The sequence below is a fragment of the Hippocampus zosterae genome, chromosome 1, assembly GCF_025434085.1.
Source record: "Hippocampus zosterae strain Florida chromosome 1, ASM2543408v3, whole genome shotgun sequence".
NCBI lineage: Eukaryota > Metazoa > Chordata > Actinopteri > Syngnathiformes > Syngnathidae > Hippocampus > Hippocampus zosterae.
The window spans coordinates 15,271,245-15,295,327 of NC_067451.1; the positions used below are offsets into that span (position 1 = coordinate 15,271,245).

Genomic DNA, 24,083 nt, shown 5'->3' on the forward strand with positions numbered 1-24,083 from the left:
CAGTTTGAATGGACTTGCGCGTTGCCCACTAGGCACCAACTCGGAGGCATCCAACGCTTCAGAGACTGAGTCAGACCACAGAGATGAACTCAGTGATTGGTCCCTGGCTCCCACAGAAGAGCTAATGACCGGAGGTGGGACATTGCCAAGACGAACTGATGGCAGGAGGAGACCTGCCGGGGCAGGACTTCGAGGGCGAGGTGGAAGAGGAAGAGGAGCATTTAAAGGTAAGTAGTTTATTATCTTAATTATGGCTGGAGCAATACAACTTATTTTTCATCAGCCCTCTGTGATTTAATGAGAATTGATCTGCCAGGCAGCTGTTGTTTAGCACAGCTGTGCCACAGATTATTGATCTTGGACATTGATTCTAAAATGAATATACGGGTGCCTTCTGCAAAGTGTTCACATACCAAAATAAATGGTAATAGATAATAAAAGTTGTCTTGGACTTTCCCATTCAGGTGACGATGTACAGTGGAGTGACCCAAGGCCTCGTCATATCAGAGAGCCCAAGATGAGAGCACAGGAAGACACCTTGCAGGTAATGTCCCCATTACATATGGAGTGTGTGCTGACTGCACCATAATTTAATCAGACAACTGACAACCAGTTCAGGTTGTACCCCGTCTCCTGCCTGAAAACAGTTGTGAGAGGCTCCAGCACAACACGCGACCCCTGTGAGGAGAAATGGTTTGGATAAAAGGATGGATGAATGTCTTTTTGAAGACTTGATATAACATATAGCATTGTGGGCAGTTGGTATACTGAATCCTCTCTAAGTTGCTTGTAGATTTGAGTGGTTGTCTGTCTTTGTGTAAGACCTGTGATTGACTGGTTAACAGTTCAGGGTGTACCACACCTCTTGTCCTAAGTCTGCAGGGATCACCCAACAGGATAGTTACTTATAATTGATTAAATAGATGATGCTGTGAAATATGCAGATTTTTTTTCATTGACTTCTTAGCATGTCCGGGTTAGTTACTGGTACGAGTTACTGTACTGGTGCAGTATGGGTCATAAATTAATCCATTAGACCCATTCTGCTACTTATTGGAGTAAGCATTGTTCGGTCTTTGTGGATCCAATCTAAAACTCCATATGAATGACAAGCAGTATAGTTATGTGCTGGTAATTTAAGAGATGCGGTAGGGTGAATTAATTCATCCAGCCTTCATTGGTCAGTATTTCATAGGCATATTTGAAGAGATGTGACATTCCTTGTGATTGCAATACTGAGGCTGGATTTTCAAGATAAAGAGCCATATATATATATATATATATATATATATATATATATATTGCGCGTCGTCCCGCACGCGGTCTGTCCTTCCGTCTGTCCCTTTTCAAAACGTACCTACTTCACTGCGCCGCTCAGGCAGTGGCTCACTACGATCGCGCGGGCATCTTAGCGAAAAAATGTTGTCTACCCACAAGCATTGCAATAAAATTGTTAGTTATTTAGTAGAGCTAAACATCTCTTTATTTTCGCGATAAGCAATGAAGATGAACAAAAAGTTGAACCAAGCAACAACACTTTTGTAGGCCGAAGGCCCACCTTATCAGCCTTCCGCAGGAACTAGCTGATGAGCCGGCCGGAGGGCGGCGAACCAGCTAGTATATATATATATACAGTGCCCTCCATAATTATTGGCACCCCTGGTTGAGATGTGTTTTTTAGCTTCCAATTATTTTATTTTTTTTCTAAATAATATGGGACCTTAATGGAAAAAAAGAGAAAAATCCAACCTTCAATACAAGTGCATTTATTCAGTGGGGAAAAAATCCCACATAAAGAAATAATTATTTGACATCAAATCACCTGTTCCACAATTATTGGCACCCTTAACAATTCCCAGGAAATAAATATAATTGAAGCATTTCTGTCATTTCTACAGTAGTTTACAAAGTTTACCAGAGTATGTAGGAACATTTAATTAGTAATTCATCACTTCCTGTCTCCCTGGGGTATAAATATGACGTGACACCGAGGCCATTTCTCTTATCCACTCTTAAACATGGGAAAGACAAAGGAACACAGCATACAAGTGAGGCAGATGTGCGTCGACCTTCACAGGTCAGGCAGAGGCTACAAGAAGATTGCCACTCAACTGCAGCTGCCCATATCCACTGTGAGAGGAATAATTAAGAAGTTCAAAACAACTGGAACAGTGGTAAACAAGCCTGGACGAGGAGCCAAGTTTATTTTGCCACCACGCACAGTGAGGAGGATGGTAAGAGAAATCAAAAGATCTCCAAAGCTCACTGTTACAGAATTACAACAAATGGTAGCATCCTGGGGTCACAAAGTCTCCAAATCAACCATCAGGCGCTGTCTACACGCCAACAAGCTGTTTGGGAGGCATGCACGGAGAAAACCTTTCCTCACTCACAATCATAAACGCAAGCGTCTGGAGTTCGCCAAGCGGTATTGGGGCTTCAACTGGGACCGTGTGCTTTGGTCAGATGAGACCAAGATTGAGCTTTTTGGCAACAAACACTCTAAGTGGGTCTGGCGTACCACGAAAGATGCGCATGCTGAAAAGCACCTCATACCCACTGTGAAGTATGGGGGTGGGTCAGTGATGCTGTGGGGCTGTTTCGCTTCCAAAGGCCCTGGGAACCTTGTTAGGGTGCATGGCATCATGAATGCTTTGAAATACCAGGACATTTTAAATCAAAATCTGTTGCCCTCTGCCCGAAAGCTGAAGCTGGGTCGTCACTGGGTCTTTCAGCAAGACAATGACCCTAAACATATGGCCAAATCTACACAGAAATGGTTCACCAGACACAAAATCAAGCTCCTCCCATGGCCATCTCAGTCCCCTGACCTCAACCCCATTGAGAACCTGTGGGGTGAGCTGAAGAGGAGAGTACAGAGGAGAGGACCCAGGTCTCTGGATGATTTAGAGAGATTCTGCAAAGAGGAATGGCTGAAGATCCCTCTTTCTGTCTTTTCCCATCTTGTGAAACATTATAGGAGAAGATTAGGTGCTGTTTTGTTGGCAAAAGGGGGTTGTACAAAATATTAACACCAGGGGTGCTAATAATTGTGACACACATTATTTGATGTCAAATAATTATTTCTTTATGTGGGATTTTTTCCCCACTGAATAAATGCACTTGTATTGAAGGTTGGATTTTTCTCTTTTTTTCCATTAAGGTCCCATATTATTTAGAAAAAAAATAAAATAATTGGAAGCTAAAAAACACATCTCAACCAGGGGTGCCAATACTTATGGAGGGCACTGTATATATATATATATTTGGTATAGGTTCACTTTTAAATACAAAACCACTTCCAATGACGATGGGACATTGTGTTAAACATAAAAGTAGAATACAATGATTTGCAAATCATGTTCAACCTATATTGTACACACGACAGACAACATATTTCATGTTCAAACTGATAAATGTTATTTTAAGCAAATGTTAAACTTCAGTTTCATGGCTGCAAAATATACCATACAAACCACTGTGTTAGATCACCTTTTCTTTGGACGACATTTAATAAATTTTTGGGAACGGAGCAACCAATTGTTGAAGCTTTTTAGGTCAAATTCTTTCAGCTTCAGCTGTTCAACAATCAGGGGTCTCCGTTGTCGTAATTTATGCTTCATAATGCATCACACATTTTCAGTGGGAGCAGGCCAGTCTACAAGCTGTTGCAACATGCAGTGTGTGGTTTGGCGTTGTCTTGCTAAATTAAGCAGGGGCATCAGTGAAAGACTTTGCTAACATGAATGGTGTAACTTACCAAGGCCATTGCCACTAACACGGTCCCATACCCGCACAGATGCTGGCTATTGGGATTTGCGTCCATTACAGTCTAAATGTTTCTTTTCCTCGATGGCCAGAGGAAGATGTCGTCCAAAATTTCCCAAGACAATTCGTCAGATCACAGAACACTTTTCCACTTTGCATCAGTCCGTCTTAGATGAGCTCGGCCTCAGAGAAACCGGCTGCATTTTGGGGTTTTGATAAATGATAAATGGCTTTGATTTGCATCATTTTCAGTTGCACTTACGGATGTCACGCCGAACAGTATTAACTTATGTTGGTTTTCTGAAGTGTTCCTGAGCCCATGTGGTGATATCCTTAATACAGCTCATCTCTCACTTCTTTGCTATCAACCAAATCATTCATCATTTGATAGGGCTACTGGCCACACCTAATAGGATGGCCAGATAGAACATTCCTCATGATACAAATTCGTGTTTATTATTATGTTTAGAAAATACCTCAATTTTCATGCAGGTCATATCATATTATTTTGTTGTATTTATCCGCCACACCTTAAAGGTCAGTCCCTGAAAATATTGTCTGATATTAAACCGGCCCGTAGTGTAAAAAATGTTGGGGACCGCTGCTTTAAAGGACACAAATGTGTTTGTTTCTTTATTTCGTGTCAGAAAAGTGTGGTGATCCTTTACCAGAGATCTTTTTTTTTTGTTTGATTGGTAGGCAATTAGTTCTTCAAAATAAAATGCCAAGCGTAACATTTACTATAAAGGATGTCTGACGCTAAACTTGCTTCTGTCACCCCACAGATTCGTGTGGATGGGAACAACGAACGTAGTGTGCAGCATTCCTCTGGAGGGAGAGGCGGAGGAGGGCCTTCATCACAGGGTGGCCACAGTGCCGGTGGCGAAGGTCCACTACGCCATCAGCAGCGGCCCATTAGAGACCGAGGAATGAAGAAGGAGAAGCAGGACGCTCCCCCTCTGGTGAACGGAGTGTCATAGATGCATCACTGGAGGACCTCCTCACTTACGGAAATGAACCCACACTCTTCACACACATACACAAACACAAACAACCGCTCATTAATCAACCACAGTTTTTCTCTCTGTCTTTCTTTTTTCGTTTTTGTCAATTGCAAGATTAGACACGAGCAGCCTCTGTCACAATGGAAGGCAGTAGTGAGTAAATGTAGTGACGACCGCTCCCTGTTGTGCTACATCTGTGTACTGCTCGTTGTAGTGCAACGAGCTGGTCTGAGGCTGAATGGACGTATTCCTCCTCCAGTGAGAATGCAATGAAGTTTCTCAATGTAAAAGCAACCTCTTTTTCCAGCAACTATCTTACTTCAATGTCAAAATGCATCTAAAGTTCAATTACATGCATCTCTTTTTTCCATTACCTGATGAAGCGGCATGGATGCCTTCACTTTCTTTGTGCCGCGATGTTTCGAACTAGACTTTAGACTTAGCTCGTCATGCGTTCTGTGACTGCTCCTTTGACCATTTGTTTCGGGCATAATGAGGGCAACCCATAGTCCATAACCCTCGAACTTGCAAGTTGATATAAAGCATGTGTGCAAAGTCACAGGCTAGGGCTAGGTGTCACATGTGGGCAACACCTTACGTGACTCATCAATCCAATCTATTCTGTTTCTTCATACACATAACGATAAATGAGCCATGCTCACACGAACAGAATGTCCCCCTTATTCACTCTGACATCCCTGCAGTCAAGGTGTGACAGCATTTGTCTGTGGCTCAGTGCTTTTTGGACAAATACACTAGTGAGGTGAGAGCTGTTGAACTGATCTTGGACAAAACACACACACATACACCTCTCCAAGCTGCTCATAGACAGCTCATTTGGGAAATGTCTTTGCTCCCCTAACTGGGGATACTTGAACATCCCAGTTGGCTTGGTAAGCATGAAACCTCACCAACGGATTGTTCCCTGCTCACATCGAGAAAACAAATCGTCACTGTTGAGTTAACTAATGTCAGAGTAGATCAACCCGTCATTGAGTTCCAGAAGGAGAGATCCTTGACAGTTTAATTTATAGCAAGTTCAACAAAAACAATACGTTTGCAGTGCAGAACCAATGCTTAACATCTTTTCGGGACCATTGTTCTTCTAGTAAGTTCTAAAGGCAGAATGCGGTTGCTGTAACGTAGCGCTGCTTCTTTGGCTTGTTGACTGATAACATTCCTCTGTCAGTCATTCTGTTCCTGTGATATCATGTATGTATCACTTCTATCATCGTACAGCCTACAGTTTTGCTTCTTGGTGCGTTTTAATGAGTCAAGCTGAGCTCCACTGCCTGCATTAAAAAAAAAAACATCCTAACCGAATTGATTGAAGCTAGAGTGTCAAGCTCATTTGGATCATGTTGAGTAAAATCTGCAGACCCTCTGAGGCATTTTAAACATTGTTACCATCTCTCTCAGCCCTTTTTAGGAGCCCCAGACCGATTTGTAATTTTCCCCCTACTGTTTAGACCCACGCATAAACCTTTTTTAAGGAGCCCCAGACGGATTTGTATCCCCCCCCCCCCCCCCCCCCACAACTTTTTAGCCCCATGCGTCACACTTTTCTATGCCACGCTCTGGATATCTCAAGTCTCGTGCTCACAACTTGTTTTCTGAGGCCAGTATTCCTTTCCATTGAGCTTGCTTTTACGCAAGTATGAATTAAATGTGATTCTTTTTCACTAATCTTTAGCTTCCATACTGCAGTCGGGCTGCGTTTTTAAAGTTAGCTTGTTCTGCAATACATAAACAATGTGGTTTGAGTATTAATGACCTTTTTATTTTCCATAAAGCAGCAACTGAATTAAGTTGTTTTGTGTGGTCAAAAAGGAGATAGGGTGGCATACTGTATATAATGATGTCATAATTTGTACTGTTTCAAATGTGCACTTATCCTTATTTTCTTTCTTTTGTTGCTGTTTGATATCAGTTAAATGCTAGATCTCTTGTTAATAAACTTGCTGTAAAAATGTTTTGCTCCCTCGCGCACGGTTGAGTCGCATTGATAGTGAATGTTCATAGCACTGCTGCAGAGGTCCAAAACGAGTGTGATAACACAGAGGAAGAGTTTCACACAAAACGATGAGTATATAAATGTTCTGTCGCGTCAATTGTCTCAAGGAAGAAAACTTTTACTGCAGTCCATTTACCACTTTTATGATACTGTGACCTAAAATTAGACTGACTTTCAACTCTGTGTTTTAGGTGTAGGTTTTTCTTTTAGTTTTTCGGCGATAGTTGGGGAAAATGCATCAAACCTGTTTTCATTTGGGTTTTTTTTTTTTTCCATTTGCCTTTGACAAGCTCAAAAGTATTTTTTTGTTTTTGTTTACTGAATTTAAGCTTCTCCACATAGTGACAATCTGTATTCAAATCATTTCATTTTTAAATGTCTGATGCACAAAGTCATTCTTGACTTATCATTTGAGATGAATAATGCAGAAATTGCAAATAATCTTGCACCTTCATTCAAAATAAAATTTAAAAAAACATTCTTGAGCCAGAATCAAATATTTGTAAAAATGTATTGCTTCACTTTCTTTTCTAGTTGTTTCAACATAGAAACTGCATGTATCTAACATCTCATTGTCCATTTCATCATTTATCAAGCAGGAGAATGATATGCTTCAAAAAGTTTTCATTATTGACATTTAAAGACCCAGGTGTGGTAAGAGAACGATTAGGCTGAGATAGTATGTTTCAAATTGGTTTCCAGTTCCAGCCTAAAATATATATATATATATATATATATATATATATATATATACATACACACACACTCTTTAAAAGTTGGAGGTCAACTTTTCAACAGCAAGAAGTTAACTTGTGTGCATTGTTGTGTTTGTAGGGGTTAATACTAACAAATGGTGTTGGAAAAAAGAAAGTTTGTACTGTGAAAGAAAATGTACATTGAAGAGATGGGGAAACTGTTTGCATGCTGCCCATGTATAGTCGGTAAAGAACTGTACAGTACTGATATCAGAAAGTGTCACCATTCTAACTCGTTCTGACAAGGTTTGGACGACTGTATCAGTTAAGTGCCGCAAAAACCATAATAGAAAACCAAACTCTTTGGCCGAGTCGATGTGCTCATGGTCCAACCGAGGGAACTCCAATACAAACCCTGAAAGGGATTCTAACAATGACCACTAAATTGTCTAAAGGGTGGGATATTGTGAAATCAAGGCGATTGTTTTGTGTGTGTGTGTGTTGATTGAGTAGACCCTGTGAAATCAGCCTCGCTGTACCTAAAACGTGACGGTGAAATGCTTCCAAATCAGTATAACCAATCGGATTCAACCTCTTGCAAACTTAATTGATGTATATTGTCCTTTTCAGATTGGATGTTGTATGTAAATTCTTCCTTTTATCCCTAATGCCAACGATCGTGACGGCTTGGATCACAGTTAATAAAATATGATCATTATGTTTGCTGGACTATTGAAACTCGATGTGACTTGTGGGAAGGTCTTATCATGACGGGAATTTGGGTATTTTTACATAAATGTTTCCGTTAAATTGATGGCGTAAATGGGATTGAACATGGACCTTTAAAACTTTTTTAAAATATCGTTTGTATAAATTAGAGGGTGTCTACCAACTAACAGACGGGGGAGTGTCATTTTACATCTGACAGGCGAGCTTACAAAATGAATGTTAAATATGACTTCAAACTTAACTTAAGAACCATTCTGATTTGTACGTGACAATTTTAAATGACAGCATTTCAGAAGAGAGATGGCTAACACTGCGTCGAGATCCTGAATTGCATCCCTCATTCAGCATTGACTCCATTTGGGGTTGTCACATGTTTTCAAACGAGGATGAGCAATGTTGACTTTTCTTGCTTGCCACTTGGCAGCAAATGTTTCTTCTCTTACTCCAGAATGTATAATGCAACAAATGCTAATGTGATCAATTGCCGGATGAAGCAGGAAGGCAAGATGCAAAGAAAAATCTGGACATACTTAAACCAGGGTAGTCTAAAAAGCTGTAAATCTTGTGAGCACTTTTGGGCATTTTGTTTGTTTGTTTTCCTTTGTAAATACTACTTACTAGCATTTAAAGTGTCTGGGTTTACATGTCTGGTTATAGTGCAATATATTTTGTATGCAAGCAGTTTCAAATAAACAAAAATTTATCTCGTAACTCTCATCTTTTGAATTGTACAACTGTTTTTTTTTCCTGCCGTGTTCTATTATGATGTCTCAAGAGGAAATTAAATTTACACTGTGCTGTAGTTTTGTATTTTCAGTAACAAGATCTTAGTGTTTTGGTTACATTTTGGGATATTTAAGAATCCTATTTCATCATTATTTCATGAATAATACTCCAACCTCTTTTACCGTCGACAAATGCAATTCATTCCTATCCTACTTTCAATCCAAAATCGACATCCTTTACAGTTCACAAACCACCTCACTTTCTGACCCGCATCCATCACTCCACCTCTCTCGGAATTCACACCTGTCTCCATAGCTGAACTCACCAACACCATCTCAACTATGAATTCCTCCACCTGCACACTGGATCCCATCCCATCTTCCTTCATCAAGCACTGCTTTCCCACCATCTCTCACCTCGTCATGAACATTGTCAACTCCTCCCTCAACTTTGCCGATGTCCCCTCTTGACTCAAACTGGCCGGCATAACCTCCATCTTCAAAAAACCCGGGTGACTCAACCCTGACATCATAAGCAACCTTCGACCCATCTCCAACCTCCCCTTTCTGTCCAAAGTCATAGAACGTATCGTTGCATCTCAAATTAAAACCTACCTAGACAATAACCAACAATCGAACAATTTCAATCTAGATTCTGCACACAACACAGCACTGAAACCGCCCTCCTCAAAATCACCAATGACCTCCTCCTATCCTCTGACTCTAGCCTATTCTCTATCCTCATCCTTCTTGACCTTACAGCTGCCTTCGACACCATCAACCTCTCGGTCCTACTCTCTCGCCTGCAATCCCTAAACATCACCGACAAAGTCCTCACCTGGCTCCGCTCATATCTCACAGACGGGAAACAATTCATACACATCAGCAACTGCTCTTCCTACACCGCCCCACTGTCCCAAGGTGTCCCCCAGGGTTCTGTGCTTGGTCCTCTTCTCTTCATCCTCTACCTTCTACCCCTCGACCAAATCCTTCGTTATTATGATCTCCTGTTCCACTGCTACGCTGATTACGTCCAATTATTATTTTTATTATTTGAATGTAGTCATCATGCTGTTCAAGTATATAAAATATCCATCCCATCCATTGTCCCATTTTCTATAATGCAAATCCTCATTTGAGTCATGGGTGAACTGGAGCATATCCCGACTTTGGATGAGAGACACGGGACACCTTTTATTGGTTGCCACTCAATCACAGATTTAAATGACCCATCCGTTTTGTACAACTGCTTCTTGAGTTCAGGGTTGCAGGAAGCTGGAGTCTCATCATGGCAGATTATACCATGGACTCTTATAATTGCCATTTCAAACAGAAGGGTGTATACAGACAGCCATTCACACTTGGATTCACTCTTCATTAGTGGGAACCCTATGTGTGTCTAGCCTATTTTTAGGGGTGTTTGAACCCTGAAAGACAACGTTGGTGCCGTACATATTTAGAGAGATATATACTGTATTTATTTTACTGTGTCTTTAACAAGCTAGAAAATTGTACAAAAACATACTGCACTGTTAAGATGTATGTGCTCTCAAATAGTGTTTTGCATGTGCGTTTGTTATATAATGTTCTTTTGTGACGGGCTGGGTGTAGTGATGCCTCTGTCAATACAGTATAGCAATATATTATCCGGTTTGGTGATCCTGAAAATAGTTGAACGAGATATAACTCCTGCATAGTGCCACTCTAGATGAGTTGTTGATTTGTTATTCGGAAGCAGGAGCCGATGTTGACTCTTAAAAACCTCTGGTGTTACAATACCATTTATGTTGTGTCACAGCATGACATTTAATATATGCAGATTACCTTCTGTGATGTTGTACTTTTTTTAATAGATGATGCTGTTTAAATTTGCTTCATATAGTTGTTTGCAAAATCAAATCTCTGTGTCTCTCTCTTTCTTAAAACATTGAACGAACAGCAGTTATGTAATCTACTGCTCTAGTGAGCTTGAACCTTTGTGGTTGTATTACTTTTATGGAGTAAACTGCTTTGGGGCTGTAATGTAGTCAAAGTAAAGACATGCCTCAGCTCAATATCTAACGCTATCTGAAATGCGTTAGAGTCTCACGACTGTTTTCATCCACTCTCTTTCTCTCTCTCTCTCCCTTTTCAAGCTTTTCAGGTGCGCCCTGCAAATGTCGGGAGAGTTCATTAAAAAATCATTTTAGCGTAATCACATTTCTCAATGAATGAAAAATAACCATGCAGTATTGATTAGAAACCACATGAGGGCGTTGTGGCACTGTCTCTTTACGAGGAGTGAGACAGGAGTGTCTCCCACGTGGAACTGCTTCACGTCGTAATGTTTATTTATTATTGTAACATTATGAACCTGTTCATTGCTAAAAAATAACAGTCAGTAAAATTATGAAAAACAGCAATGATTATGTCGGGATGAGTTGAACTGGAGTCGAGGGTTGTAATCATTTCCTTGTCACAATGATATTTTATCTCAGAGTCTTTCAGGCTCTTTTTGGCATTTTATGCACCACTAACTCACCCTGCAATTTCTGTATTAAACTCGCATCATTTGCACCCCCCCCCCCCTCTCTCTCTCTCTCTCTCTCCGAACTCTCACTTTCAAGGTCTGACCTAGTTTTGGACAGCCTCCACACACACACGCACACACACGCACGCACGCACACACGCACACACACGCGCACACGCGCACACACACATAAATACAACGTGTTTGATGCTTAAAGCACCAGACAAAGGTGTGATTTATTATTTTTTTATGTGCGTGAAGTTTTTTATATCAATAAAATGGCTGGATTGTATTAAGGTCATGGCCATGCTTATGGGTATTCCCATGGCACTGTGAGGTTTAAATGACACACTTCATCTGGAGGGAGGACAAAGGAGCTGAGATCTAAATCCTAAATTCTGCATTGTTGAATAAGATATATTCGTCTCTCCTCATCTCTGTTATAGCCTGCTGTTTGTACTTGCAGAGTGTGATGCAGAGTAATGCTGGCATGTTGCCTTAGACCACACACGTGCGCGCGCGCACACGCACCCTTAAATAGCCGCGCACACACTGAAGCACGCGTGCACACACTAAAACACACACTATTTTTGTATGCACACAGTGTATGTCACACACTGCTGCAGCACACCCGCGAATATTATTTTGTGCAGTATTTTTACGCATGTGTGTGTGCGCGTGCGTGTGTGTGTGTGTGTGTGTGTGTGTGTGTGTGCGTGTGTGTGTGTGTGTGTGCGCGTTGATCTACTGTCATCTTATAAAACTGCAAGCTTTTGCGTGGGAGACAGTGGTGTCACACAAAGAAGCCACAGTTAGAATGCCCGCCACCACACATGCTGAGTGAGACGTTTGTACCATCTGCTCAATCATTTCTCAAGGCAAGGCATAAACAGTAAACCTGCTGCTGGGCACGAGTCGTGGTAAGTGCATGATGACTATCGAGTCAGAATGGTCCTCCACTAACATTTAATGACACACCAGTTCCAGGCCTGCTCGGAAATGAGGGTGGAGGACAAACTTGTATGGAAACATGAGCAGAGTTGTCGAAGAAAGGTAATGAATTCGATATAGAAGAAAATTGGAAAAGGGCAAGACATAAATTCAACAGTAGCTCAGTGGGATGGGTGATTAGCAAATCAGACTACAATTCGGAGGTCCAGGGTTTGACTTCATATTATGGGCTTCATATTTCCTGCTTCAGAAAGGTTCTGTGCTAATTAATGAGGTAAAAGTTTAAATGACGATCAATCAGCGCAGACACTAGACATCAAATGTGTTCTAATGAGCTCATTCTGTTTATACAAACAAAATTATATTTTTGAATGACATATATTCACTAGGGAATATACTGTATATATTATGTTGGGCTCCACAAGCTTGCTTTTCATTCACTTAAATCATACAATGAATAGAATAGAAGCTGTTTCATCAAATTTCCTTTTTCTTCACATTGAGAGTCAGAGGGAAAAACAAATCGCAGCACTTTCCAGTGGTTGGCCTTTCACTTGCTCATTGTTACCTGGCCCTCCATGAGCCTGCTTGACTTGGACCTCCAGGGAGGCACCACGAGCTCCACTTGCAGCAGGCACATTGGGAGCCTGCGACTCGAACAACTCTTGGGGGCCCTCTGGTGGCCGAAGGCTCGTAAGTTTACTGTAGCTCGCTGCCTTGCTCTTACCACCATGATGACCCTTCCGGCCAGAGATGGCAAATGTCGTCACACAGTCGGAAAGGCATGTCCAGCTCTTACCTGTTTTCTATCTCTCCCGGCTGCAACACACCTGCTTCAGATGGTCAGCTCAACATCCAGCTCTGAAGCAGCATTAGAACGACCCCCAATTATTTGAAGCAGGTGTGTTGCCCCTGGGAGAACTGGAAAACAGGCAGGACAGTGGCCCTTGAGGACCCAGTTTGGTCACCCCTGCAGTAGGAGAAGTGCCATTACTTGTCTCTCTGGCTCCATAACTTAAGTATTATTTTGTATTAAAAACAGCAGACGAAATGTCTTAAGTACAAGAGTAAAAATTAGCTTCCCATAGCTTTGCTAATGCTGTGAACTGACTAACAGAACGTTACTTTAATTAGCTATTGGTGACTGACAAATGACTGCACACAGGCAGAGAATTTGTGAACACCGAAAACATGTGGTTTTAAGATGGCAGAAAACACAATAGTATTTGCCACATACTCTTGAAGCCGACGGCATAAAAAAAATTAAAAATATATCTTAAGTACATCCATGGATAGGGAATATCTCTCACTCGGTTGTATCATCATTGTTAATGCTCCCTGTTTCACATTGCCCCATGTCTTTGCTGTCTCTATTTTTTTCTGCTCTAAATCCGCCAATATCTCATTTACTCTCTAATCAATAAAAAATCTCAACGTGGTTGACTTTGTCTCTTCCTGGCTAGCCCGTTTTTTGCATTAAGGTTGACAAGGTATGTTTGACAAAGTAAGAAAGTACAGATATTTTTATTTGAATGTAAAGATGAAATGTCTGTGCTGTATGTTACATGTTACACATACAGTACATTTGACAATAAAGTTTTATCCAATCCAATCCAATAATGTAAAAAGTTGTCAGAAAAAATAATTATTCCTCTTAAGTACAGATACCTGAAAAAAATGTTACCTCCTGCCACTGCTTCTGGCATCACATTTTGGGAGGTGTGACCCTGAATTTTTGTACTCGTTTCGAGTTGATATATACCTGAACGTTTCTGCTGCTCCAGAATAGAATTGCACCATCTTTTATGTTTATGTTTGAGTGTGTCCTGTTAACAATCCTAAACCTACATGGGGAAAAAATACCAGTGGCTGTCCCCAACCAAATGCTGCCACATTTTGGCTGCATTATATGGTCCATTGTTATGATTTATGAAATATATCAGCCATGATAAAACATTTCAACAAGCATTTAAAATAATTCAGAATGTGATCCGGATTTCTACAGAATCAAACAAATCGTAAGACTAAGAAAGTATCTTGGAGGGTGTATGTTCCGAATGTGGAAGGGGAGAGATGAGGGGTAATGGGCCTCAGTCAGATATTTAAAATGCTCGCTATGGCCCTGCCACTGAGTTGCGCGAGATGAACAAAGAATCCTCTCATTTCAGCTTTTAAGCTTTTATACTTACTGTCACCGCTTTGAATCAGAAAGCTGAATTTACTCTATCTCAGTGTGGTGACTGCACCCCCCAACCAAAAAAAAAATGTTACACACAATATTTATGTGTGTAAATTCGAGGTGACTTATCAGACGATAAGAGTGTAAATCTTCACAGAGTTTCGCAGAGTGCAGCCAGATGAAGGTACAACAATTTAACTGTATTTTATTAAATCTGACACGCGCTTTAGTTCACCACAGACACGAGTCTTCATATAGAAAACGTTTTTCTTTTTTTTTCCCTCCTTTTTTTTTTTTTTTTTGCAGTTTGTGCCTGTCTTGTGTGCAGTCTTATTCAGCGGGCGCGCGCGCGCGCACCCTCCCTCCCTCTTCTGCTTTGCTGTCAGCTTGCCTCGACCACGTAGCAGATTCCTGGCAGAGGCAGCCGCTTGTGTCTACTCTCCTTCTCACTCCCCCCTCTGTCTGTGTCACGCACGCACACGCACAGTACGTGTGTCACTTGCCCATGTAGAACCACGTAGCACAAGGTTTGGATTCTGAACAGCCTCACAAAAGCCAGTCGGAGCCTGTCATGGATCTCTTTGAACTGGACTTTTTCCGAGACTGGGAGCTTGAACAACCATGGTGAGTTCATGTAGTCTCTTTTATTGTCTCTTCTTTTTTTTCAATTAAACGTGGACACGAAAGCGCCCCAATGTAAGACTTGTATTTTGTTTTTACGAGTGATGGAGATGAAGCCAAAAGTGGGTCCCGCTTAGCTTTCCTTTGTGTCACCGATGTTTGGCTGACACAAATGCATGGGTGCAACACCGGCTTTTGGAGTCCTATTGTGCAATGATGGAATGTTGGATTGCGAGACATATAGTGGTCAGCAAAGCCACATCGTGAGAACACAGTCACGTGCACGCAGTGTTAACAGGTATCAGGAAGTTCCATAGTGTACGCTTGCTTGTGGCATCAAGCTGTTGCCAGAGTTGAAAATGCGTCTGAGTGGACTCACGTGCAAACGAGTCAACTTGCAACGGAAGGATGAATGGGCATCATTTGTGGTGTGAGCATGCTGCACCCTTGAGCGTCCACCGAGTTGTACGGTGGGGTTGGAAACCATCCGTTTTGTTAAAACACAAGCGATTGCATCTCTGATGTAAAGATTCCAGAAATAGCAGCATTTAAATATTTGCACTGTGAGGATGTATACTGTATTCATGCCCTCTTCGGACACAACATAGATTCACAGGATGTGTGTATGTACGAATAGCGATTAAATAGCAACAGTATGAAATTGCATTAATTGTTATGCAGGTGCACCAAATGTTGTGGCTGGTGTATGTGTTTCTTTGAAATACTTTGTTGCCATTGTGCCATTGTTGCCATTGTTCCAAGAGTGTTTGAAGAAACAAAACAATTGATTTGATCAATAAACAAGCAATATGGATTTCCTACTTTTTTCAGAGATTTTCTTTGAGTTAGTGAATAGATAATGTTTACATGCACAGTGGCTGACATCATCCTTTTTGTAGACTCTAGAACACGTGATTTAATGCGGTCAAAACATGTACAGCAGGGGTGTCAAACTCTTTTTTTGTCGCGGGCCACATTGTTGTGACGGTTTGCCTTGCAGTGCCTTTATGAATTTTGGGAAAACATAAATATGTTTAATCACCTCCACATATTACATACGCAGCGCACAACAAATTGATGAATTACTAGTTTTAACATCAGAAATCAAGAATGTGACATGTGCCAATTAGAAATTTTGATTCAGACTTTAGCAAGCATCATAGAACTTGACATGCTTGATTTGCTTTTGCGGGCCAAATAAAATGATGTGGCGGGCCAGATATGGCCCCCGGGCCTTGACTTTGACACAGAGGTGTACAGGAGCCTGTTAGTAGTACAGTAGTAGCCTGTTCTAGTTAAATTATTGCTTGACGCAAAAAATAACAAAGAACACTTTATCATGGCAAAAACAACTATGATAGGCAGTGATTTAAGTGTATGAGTAAGTGTACTCAACTGCAAGAAGTGAAAACAAAACGTATCACTCCGCCGGATTTGTATGTTATCCGAATGTCTCTGATGGCATTCAAATGTGTTCATGAATATTTCCAAGTTGCTAAAGAAGAAACTGATTTTTCTTGCAACTTCAAACATTGGTGTGATGTTATATATAGTTAAAGGAACTTGCACATCATTTTCACTTGCAGCAAATAACTTTTAGTTTCGGCTGTGTGCACAGGACCTGTGAAAGAAATAAGAAAACAATTAACAATGGCATATAGAATGAGCCAAGTACTGGCGCGGCTGTAGATTTTGAGACCGCATTTCATTTCATGGTCATTTTGTGGGTTTGTCAAGAGCTCAGTCGAAGGAGCATCATTGTATTTTGTATCACCACATCTCCAGGTCAACCATGTGTTACAGTGGCGCAACAGTAACTTGGCAACAATGCTGCTTTTTTGGCTGTGTGTTCTTTTGCTGGAAAATCTAAGCGGGGTAAAATGACGCACGCATACTCACAGTGCTGTCCCTCAGCAGCCACCATGGAAGGCCCCGGAGCAAGGTACTTAACCCCCCACTGCTGGAGCGGAGCAGCTCAGGGCTAAACAACAAGCTCAGGGTGTCTACACGTTGCCCTCGCTCTGCCACCAGTCCATCACACAGCGGCTGACAGCTGCTCGTGATGGGAAACGGGTCTGGCACAGACAACGGCTTTATTCCTGGAAAGGGAATATGGAAATGTGCACAAATGAGCAGTCTGAATAATGGATCCTGCTCGGGTGTTAACGTGTGGGTTAAAGTGTGTCAGTCACAAGTGCGTGATTGCTTGTGCACTGTGTGACATGACAGCATGGACAGATCATAGTCATGCATGAGTCACAGTTTGTACATGGTACTCAATTGAAATGTCCTCGCTGGATCCTGAGAAGCTATAGGAGAGCAGAAAATGAACTTAGTATATACATATATACCGGTATATATATCTGCACAGGCATAATTAATACATTAAAGAGAAATTTGTAAGCTCTATTACTACTAACAAAAGCAAAAACAAAAACAAAAAAAGATGTATTCATAGCATGTAACTGCAGAATGATCTAAATATGAAATTAACTAATGGTTTAAGGCCATCAGAAGCAGGTAATTACCGGTAGCTGTATACAGTGTGTTTTAGCTTTTCTGTTAATTGGTTCCATTCAGTGAAGGCTGCATGCCAGAATGAGAGGTAGCAAAATGGGGTGTGGATTTTAAAGCACAGCTAGTGATGGAGCCGCACGATTTAATGAGAGTCTCTACTGGATGTATACCACAAATTCTCCTTTTAGAGAGATAACTTGAATTGCACTCAGCAGAGCACAGACATCCATGAAGGGTGAACAATCCTATAACATGTTTGTGTGACTTGTTAGCTGTACCTCATATTGTGACAAGCGCAAGGGTTCCCACTCTAGTCTTAAAGGTGGCTTCTACATGTACTGTAGATGGGTGCTCTATCCACATAAATATTTTTTTCAAGACGGCCCCATCTGCTGAATATGGTTGCCTTAATGCATAGGTGTCAAACTCAGATCCTGGAGGGCCGCTGTCCTGCACGTTTTCCCTGTTGCAACACACCTGATTCAAATGAACAGGTTCAATATCGGACTTCTGCAGAGCTTGCTGATGATCTGATCATTTGAATCAGGTGTGTTGCAACAGGGAGACTTGGAAAACATGCAGGACAGCAGCCCTCCAGGACCCGAGTTTGACACCTATGCCTTAATGCAAGTGAACCGAAACCTAGAAGGTTAGAAGTGGTAGTGTGCACTGAAATAGAGCGACACTGCATTATACCAATACAAAGGTGCCATGACATGCACGTTCAAACAGTTTCATGACCACGCTTGTCACTCAAGTCATGTGTATCATTAATTAGCATTACCTGCTGAAATTAATGGAAATGTTATTAATCCCCCCCCCCCCCCCCCCCCCAAAAAAAACTCCCACCACAATTCTCAAGTCATTGCTCACAGGTCAGTGCCAAAACAACAACATCAAAAATCCAACCGACATCTGGTTGAGTCACCCCTGTAATTTGTTTACGTTTTTTGTCGTGAATGTAACGGCGACTGATACTAGTCTGGTGGACTTCGTGAGTGAGTGTTTAAACTGCAGCTCACTTTTTTACGTGAAAAACAGACAATTAAGTGCAACTGCCTTTCACAGCAGCATAACAAATACAAGAACATTACACGTCTAATGTTTGCATCAAAACATTCACGGCGTCAATCATTCGACATTTAAACGCATTTGTCCCTAATCTGTTGCTTGCTGAATTATAAAAAAAAAATCTGATAAACAATTTTATTAAAGTACATATTCAATCATGTTAAGAAGTGTATTACGAACAAGTAGAAATGGCATGCACAATAACTTGACTTGGCATCACTGTTTTGAATCATTGAAGACACTTTAAAGTCATGCTACAGAGAGAAAATAATTGGTTCATAGTTGATGCTGCTGTGTGAGGCAGCCTCCTGAGACGGGATGGTAAGAGTTAAAAAGCTAATAAATGCCGGGTTTCGGTGATAAGGATATGTACATGAACACATCAGAGCCATATAGCAGAGCATGGTTGATCAAAATCCAGCGCAACGAGAACGCTAGCTGCTCTTTGATTGACTGTGGTCATGATGGTTTTCCTACCTGAAGTATTGTGTTTACTTTCAGCATTCTGGAGCCAATCAGCCGAATGAAATGCAAAGCACAGCAGTTCAGATGAAATCAATTTAAAATAATTCGTTAGAACCCGTCATTATGACAGCCAGCCAATCGCAGGGCACACATTCACCGAACAATCGTCCATACTCACAATCACACCTTCGGACAATTTAGAGTGTTCCGATAATCTGCCATGCATGCTTTTTGTAATGAGGAGTACCCAAAGAAAACCCACGCAGGCACGGGGAGAACATACAAACTCCGCACTGGAAGTCCGTAGCCAGAATCTAACCCTGCACCTCTGCACTGTGAACTGGACTTGCTAACCAGTTGACCACCGTGCCGCATCGGGGACAGTAATTGATAGACTGAATTGGATTGCTCCTTTTTTTTTTCTGTTGCCTACAAGGGATGAGTGACAGAGCATGACATTACCGCAGTAATTTACATCACCTGCTTATGTGGTATGCGCCGGGAAATAATACATGCATGTAATCTACTGTAATTTACCTCTAATTGATTACAAACACTCTCTTAACTGTTTACACTCTTGACACATTCGAAATGTACAAAGTTAAAGAAACATTTCCCAGAGGTGCATTTATTAATGATGCTCAAACGATGGAACACAGAGAAATACAAATTATTCTCCGCAGACTGCGACAGCCGGTGTAGAATGGAAGGCGAAGCGGGCACAGTGAGCCGCGTGATTAAGTGTTTCACAAAAACATGTTTGTGTACTGAGAAATTAGCCACGTATGGAGCCTTATGAACCAGGACAAAATGTTTTGACTGTGTCATATTTACAGTTGAGTCATTGAGTCTGGATTTTCACTACAATGTTGAACAAATATCAAGACTTGAAATAACTTTTTTTTTCTTTGAAAGAAGCTGATAAATGACTTCATTTTAGGAGTTCCTTTCTAAATTTGAGGAGCATTATTATGCAAGTTAATCCTAAGTACCTGAAGCTAGGGTTTTATTAACCTATGAAGAAATGATGGGTGATTCAACTCTATTACTGACGACAGTTCTCTTAGTAACGAACGGCCATTTGTTGTTATTATTTTACCTCACCCACACTTTTTATTTGTAAAAGTCACATTGTGCATAGCAGCAAACTATATTTAATTGCCCAGAAACAATTTCAGTGGGGCACTTTCAAACGCAAGTATACATTTTTACGAAACTCAGCCTTCCGTGTATCCAAACCTAAGGCATGAAACACATTGCAATTGTTAAAAAAAAGCCTTTGCGCAACTTGAATTGAGCAGCTGGCATTTTGGCATGTGACATAATACACTTGGTTCATGTCTGTGAGTTTCTGAGTTTAGACCAGCTGACTAGGAAGAAGATGAATATTCCTTATAGTATTCTTGATCATAGTTCTACTTAATATGAAGACACTTCGAGAGGAAACAAATATTTTCTTCATTTGACATTCATTTGGAGATTTCACCAAAGCCCTCATCTGTTTGGGTACATGACCCATTTAACTCCCAAGTCCTCGCTGACCACCTTTCTGTTTTTCATCCATGCCCTCCAAACGTAGCCACTTACAGGACTGCACTGGCCATATGTCACTCGGTGCCTTGAGCTTGCACTGAGCAGAACCTACAAGCGCCCTCCCTGTGTGATGCTTTTCATCACTGAGATGGGCGAATAAAAACAGTCGAAATGGTAAACTATTAAATGTTGATTAAGGTTCTCATTATTTACAGTAAAAGTGTTTAGGTGATCTACTCATTATGATGAGATGGATTGAAGGATTTGGAAGGACTTTAGCTCAGGAAATAGGAACATTTTGTCAAATTCACACTTTTTAACAGACTCAAAATCTTTACAGACGGTAACAGTGAGAATGTCATAGGTTTTTGTGTTCTCTAATGCCGTCAGAAGGGTGCCGGTGACGGATAAGAGATTTAAAAAAATGGACTTTGACTGCTGACCTACACATTAAGTCGGGGGTGGGGGGGAAATAAACGATACACATGTCTCGGAGGTTACTCAGTTCCAAAGTTGACCCCAATAATAAAAGTAGAAAAACTGAATGTACGATCCAGGCTAACTGATAAACACAACTCTGTACACTCCATAAAGGTGAACAAGGGCACCAGTTTGACCGCGAAACAGATGAATGCAATCTGTTCTCTTATTATTTCCGATGAAAAATCAAATTGCACCGCCCAGTAAATCAGCGGGTGACCAGGATCATGGAACAAATGGTGCTCAGAACAGAAGTTCCACTGTGCGTCCATTATTGCAGGTGAGCACTTAGGACACCTCAGGATCATATTTCACAAACTCATTCATTCATTCATCTTCCGAACCGCTTGATCCTCACTAGGGTCGCGGGGGGGGGCTGGAGCCTATCCCAGCTGTCTCCGGGCAGTAGGCGGGGGACACCCTGAATCGGTTGCCAGCCAATCGCAGGGCACACAGAGACGAACAACCATCCACGCTCACACTCACACCTAGGGACAATTCAGTGTTCAATCAGCCTGCCATGCATATTTTTGGAATGTGGGAGGAAACCGGAGCACCCGGAGAAAACCCACGCAGGCCCGGGGAGAACATGCAAACTCCACACAGGGAGGCCGGAGCTGGAATCGAACCCGGTACCCCTGCACTGTGAAGCCGAAGCGCTAACCACTGGACTACCGGGCCGCCTATTTCACAAACTGATTTACATATATAGACCTTCTTCAATGTCGAATATTTTGATCACGATCCGAAGCAATGATTGGAAATTGAGCTGTTTCTTACTGAACTTAATGCTCTTTACCCATAGCCGCATGCGCCTTTGAACACTTATGATGTGGTTGCGGAGTCAGGGCTAGTCGAAAATGAAATGGACTGTTGACACTGTTCAATATTAAAAGGAGATTAATGCAGACACTCTGAAGTAAAAAAAAAACACCTTGAGCTGAGAACAATTTTTCCTTCCATTTGTTTTTTTTTTTTTCAAATGAGTTGTTCTTTGTGGAAATCACAAGCATGGTAAGATGTTTGATGATTTGATGTGCGCTTTGTGCGTGGCAGTGGAATTTCCTTCCAAAGAAAAAAAAAACAATACGCTCTCCTCCACGTTTGGTAAATGTGACTGAATCCAACAGCGGAGGTCCCCTCCCGTTCATCATTCTCTTTCTTTCAACTCTTCTTGGTTGATCTTGCTCCTCTCATCTCACTCCTTGTCTGGTTGTATTGCAAAAGGATCTGAAAGCTTTGTATGATTGTGAGAGGACTTCCCTTTCCATGCAACCTACTCCTGACATCATGTATCGGACTAATTGTAGCAGTGGAATCAGGGGTAGGTGGCGGAGGATGTTAATTGATGCTGATTGTGATGGGCTGTACAAATGGAGTAGGTAATTAGAGAATTGATGTCATATCATCTCATGATGAATTCCCAGCTGGGGCATTTTCCGTCCTAAAAATGCACATCTGCATAAAAACACCCTGATTACTGTTGCTATTATTATTGCTTGATTGAATTATTTGCCTTATCTTTTGCAAATTTATTAGTGAGAGTCGAAAATCATATTCTGCTGTCTCCATCCCTCAAAGTAAAGAGATTAGCTTAGAACACTTTGACATACAGTCCATTTCGAATGCATGTATTCGGTGTTCAGTCTCACATTCCTACATTCAATCTGCCTTTCAATGCTCCCGAGCTCTCAATCAGCGCAGTCACGCGTGCGAGCTTCAAATCATTCATCACATTGAAATCTGCACCCCCGCTCCATGATCAGTCTCCGTTTGCCAAAACAGCTCCACTTGGTGCTACTTCACACTAACATCATCAGCGACTCAGAGGCTGTGAAAAGAAGCCATGTCTCATCCCGGAGCTGCCTAGACTTCCCAGACAACACTGAAGGAAGGTTCTTCAGAAGAGAAAAAAAGTGTTTTTACATACTGTGTATATATGTAAAAAAAAAAAAATCCTCGTCTCACCCCCCCTCGGGTGGTGTCCGTCCATCATTCAGCTTGGGTCCTCTACCAGAGGCCAGGAAGTTTGAGGGTTCTGCGCAGTATCCTTGCTGTTCCCAGCACTGCACATTTCTGGACTGAGATGTCCGATGTTGTTCCCGGGATCTGTTGCAACCACTCATCTAGTTTGGGGGTCACTGCCCCGAGTGCTCCGACCACCACAGGCACGACTGTCACCTTTACCTTCCAGGCTCTCTCCAGCTCTTCTCTGAGCCCTTGGTATTTCTCGAGTTTCTCATGTTCCTTCTTTCTGATGTTTCCATCATTTGGGACCGCTACATCTTCTGTCCTCAATGTCTGCTATTGTTCCTTAAGGGAGTGAGAGCCCTTCAGTGCGGACTACCTTTCCTCTCTTAGTCACCACTCAACTACATTTCTCAAGCCCGAATGACATCCCGATGTCGCTGCCGTAGATCCTGGTTGTGTGGATCAGGGAGTCTATGTCCCTTTCGCTCTTAGCATACAGCTTTATGTCATCCATGTTGAGGAGGTGACTGATTGTAGCTCTATCTGAGGCGGTATCCATAGCCTGTCTTGGTGATTACTTGGCTTAGGGGGTTTAGTCCTATGCAGAACAGCAGTCACACACACTACGTGTGTGTGAATGTGTGCGTGTGTGTGTGTATTTATATGTATATATATATATATATATATATATATATATATATATATCTATATTGCGCGTCGTCCCGCACGCGGTCTGTCCTTCCGTCTGTCCCTTTTCAAAACGTACCTACTTCACTGCGCCGCTCAGGCAGTGGCTCACTACGATCGCGCGGGCATCTTAGCGAAAAAATGTTGTCTACCCACAAGCATTG

The 24,083-nt window shown here is 41.7% G+C and overlaps 2 protein-coding genes across 3 annotated transcripts in view; both read left to right on the top strand.

Moving 5' to 3' along the window:
- The window catches only part of fmr1 (fragile X messenger ribonucleoprotein 1), a 19,274-nt gene extending 12,010 nt beyond the window's left edge, over positions 1-7,264 (top strand). The window contains exons 13-15 of the mRNA XM_052071543.1: positions 33-227; positions 465-544; positions 4,554-7,264. Coding sequence (XP_051927503.1) covers positions 33-227; positions 465-544; positions 4,554-4,748 — 470 coding nt within the window. The 3' untranslated portion in view covers positions 4,749-7,264. The remainder of the gene's footprint in view (positions 1-32; positions 228-464; positions 545-4,553) is intronic.
- Positions 7,265-14,961: 7,697 nt separating this feature from the next.
- aff2 (AF4/FMR2 family, member 2) overlaps positions 14,962-24,083 on the top strand; it is a 150,092-nt gene continuing 140,970 nt past the window's right edge. For both annotated transcript variants that reach the window (XM_052071355.1, XM_052071364.1), the window contains exon 1: positions 14,962-15,198. In XM_052071355.1, the coding sequence (XP_051927315.1) occupies positions 15,146-15,198 (53 nt within the window). In that variant the 5' untranslated portion in view covers positions 14,962-15,145. The remainder of the gene's footprint in view (positions 15,199-24,083) is intronic.